Source organism: Myotis daubentonii, chromosome 1 (assembly GCF_963259705.1).
Source record: "Myotis daubentonii chromosome 1, mMyoDau2.1, whole genome shotgun sequence".
Lineage (NCBI taxonomy): Eukaryota > Metazoa > Chordata > Mammalia > Chiroptera > Vespertilionidae > Myotis > Myotis daubentonii.
In genome coordinates this window covers 19,294,659-19,297,687 of record NC_081840.1, presented here as the reverse complement: position 1 = coordinate 19,297,687, position 3,029 = coordinate 19,294,659, and the positions used below count along the sequence as shown (strand labels likewise).

General features: G+C 48.9%; 1 protein-coding gene across 1 annotated transcript; it reads left to right on the top strand.

The window, feature by feature from the left end:
- Nucleotides 1–1,108: 1,108 nt before the first annotated feature.
- LOC132222905 (neurexin-3-like) lies at nt 1,109–2,488 on the top strand. Its single transcript, XM_059678264.1, has one exon. The coding sequence runs from the start codon at nt 1,745–1,747 to the stop codon at nt 2,486–2,488; it is 744 nt and encodes a 247-aa protein (XP_059534247.1). The 5' UTR covers nt 1,109–1,744.
- Nucleotides 2,489–3,029: the final 541 nt, after the last annotated feature.

Sequence of the window (3,029 nt, the reverse complement as noted above, 5' to 3'; positions counted from 1 at the left end):
AAATTACACTCATTGCTCTCATGTGAACAGAGGCGTCTCCACTCAGCTAGATCAGCCAGAGTCTGCCTTCAGGAACCAGATCACCTTCCTGACTGGATGCTGGTGCATTTTCAACCAGTATATAACACACATGACATGCTTTAAGTCTGTAACACTCCTTAACTATTCATTTGTTGTCCATTCTGCAGTTTTCATAATTTTAAAAAATATTTGTGTTTTAATATACTGTCACCACTCCACAGACATATGCACTCATATATACATCATACATCAATGGCTGCTCTTCTCATCCCTTCCTATCTGGACATAAGAAAGGAAGGAATCTAGTGTTCATTGAGCTTCTATTATGTTATAGCCTCAAGCTAGGATCTTCCCATACATAATCTTATTTAATCCTCTCTCCATCCTGGTAAAGAGGCTATTATTTTTTCTACTTTGCAGATGAGGAAATAGAAGCTCAAATAGGTTAAGAAATGTGCTTAAAGTTCCACATACAAGAACTAGTATTCAAACTCGACCCTAAAGCACATATTTTGACCTTTCTCCCTACCATTTAGTAAGAGATAAGGATTCTTTTGCTTATTATTCATCTTCTAATGTATTTTCACTGATTTTTATAAATATTTCTTTCAAAAATTAAAGGTGGGAATCTGTCTTAGGCCGCCTACACCCAAGTATTATCAAGTTGGAAAAGAAAAAATCTAAAAAAAAAAAAACCCTCTATCATTTTCATGTTAAAATTATGTGTGTGTGTTTGAATGTATACATTAACACTTATTTTAAAAATAAGCTTTGGCTATGTGACCCTGTGATATGAATATTGTACAAATGTGCTGATATGGTTTTGGGGGTTTTATGCTATTTTTGCATGTGGAAAAACTGAGTGCATTATTAGGAGCTGAGCTGGGGGTCCTGCAAAGGCTTTGGCAGAACCCTGGTCTTCTGTCCAGTTTGAAGCACCAAGCATTGTGGGAATCACTAGAATAACCTGGATCACAATCCAACCATATTTGTGAGCTAGGATGCAATATTTTCCTGACACATGCCCTAATCTTCCACTCCTTCTCTCCTTTCTCTCCACCCACTTCTTCCTGCAGGAGTCCTGGGAAGCAGGTTATGGGCAGGACTGCCTCTGGCCCACACCATGAAGCCTGAGTCTGCATCCGCTCTGCTGAGGGCCAGGCTCTGTGTGCGCACTCACCTTCCAGCTGCCCCTCTCCCCGTAGCCCCCTGCTGCTAAGAGGAAGATCTTTAGGACTAATCCTTGGCCTGTTTCTACCTGTCACCTGGCTCACCTCACCACCCACTCCTCCTCCATTACGGCACCCTGGACTCCAGCCCTCTCCCTGGCCTCTCTGGCTGGGGCATTTGGGGGTCTGCTGGGAGGAGTGCATTGCTGAAGGCTCTCACCCACCACTTACCTTCTCCTCCTTGAATCAAGGCCTCCGGATCCACATGGATAGCTGAGATCTTTTCTTGGAGAAAGACACTTTGCTCCTCATTCCAGACCCTCAGTGCCCCGACCTGACTTTCCTCCTCTTTGGCTGCCCTTTCTTGCTCCTGTGCCCATCTCACTTCCTCCTTCCTCACCCTCTCAATATTTGTGTGATTCTTCCTTTTGTGTGCTCTCTGTCCCCACAACCCATCTTTTCTCCCTCTCTCCCTTCTCTGCGAAGGGGGATCATCCCCTGAGGGCTGTTCCCTGGCTGTCTGCTCCTCTGGGCTCTGTCTGGTCCCCACAGCCATGATGAGTTTCACCACACACTCCGTGTTCTTCACCCTGAAGGCCAGCGTCCTGCTGGGGTCCCTGCTGGGGCTATGCCTGGGCCTAGAATTCATGGGCCTCCCCAACCAGTGGGCCCGCTACCTCCGCTGGGATGCCAGCACACGCAGCGACCTGAGCTTCCAGTTCAAGACCAATGTCTCTACGGGGCTGCTCCTCTACCTGGATGATGGCGGCGTCTGCGACTTCCTCTGCCTCTCGCTGGTGGATGGCCGTGTGCAGCTCCGCCTCAGCATGGACTGCACTGAGACTGCTGTGCTGTCCGACAAGCAGGTGAATGACAGCAGCTGGCATTTCCTCATGGTGAGCCGTGACCGCCTGAGCACGCTGCTGGTGCTGGATGGTGAGGGCCGGTCTGGGGAGCTGCAGCCCCAGCGGCCCTACATGGAGGTGGTTAGTGACTTGTTCCTGGGCGGAGTCCCTGCAGACATACGACCTTCTTCCCTGACCCTGGAGGGAGTACAAGCTATGCCCAGCTTCAAGGGATTAATCCTGGATCTCAAGTACGGCAACTCAGAGCCTCGGCTTCTGGGGAGCCAGGGTGTCCAGTTGGATGCCGAGGGACCCTGCGGCGACCGTCCCTGTGAAAACGGTGGGATCTGCTTTCTCCTGGATGGCCATCCCACCTGTGACTGTTCTACCACTGGCTATGGTGGCAAGCTCTGCTCTGAAGGTAAGGCCCTCTTCCTTATTCCTATTCAGTGAGTTGGGTGAAGACCAAGAGCCCTGGTAGAAACCAGCCATTCCATTGAAGTGCATCTTTAGCTGCATGTTAGATAATCCGGTCCTTTCCCCAAGGAACTAGTGAAAATCCTTTGCTTGCTCTCAATGGAAAATCCATCAGCTATCAGCAGAAAGAGAATCCTGGCTACTCAATCCTGGGCTTCTTACTCAATATTTGGCTATACTCAAAGGGCTGGATGAAGTGACTGCAGAATCTGTGCCCAGCTCAGCTCCTTCCACCCAAGCACAGCTTAGCAGGATCAACACAGGGCAAGAAATCAATAGAAATTGGCAAAGTGGTTATCTCTGTCCCTCCTGATTCCTTGAAAATTGGACCCCTAGGGATGGGTGGAAAACTCCCCATTACTTCCTCCTTATAATCCACAGCATAGGGAATGCCTGTGCAAAGAAGAACTAGGGTGGATAGATTGCATGTCCATGCTTGGCCCCACTGTAAATCCAGTCCTTCAACCGTGCCCCTCCTCTCACACTATTCTGGGAGGCGTCTAGAGGATGGATGAGG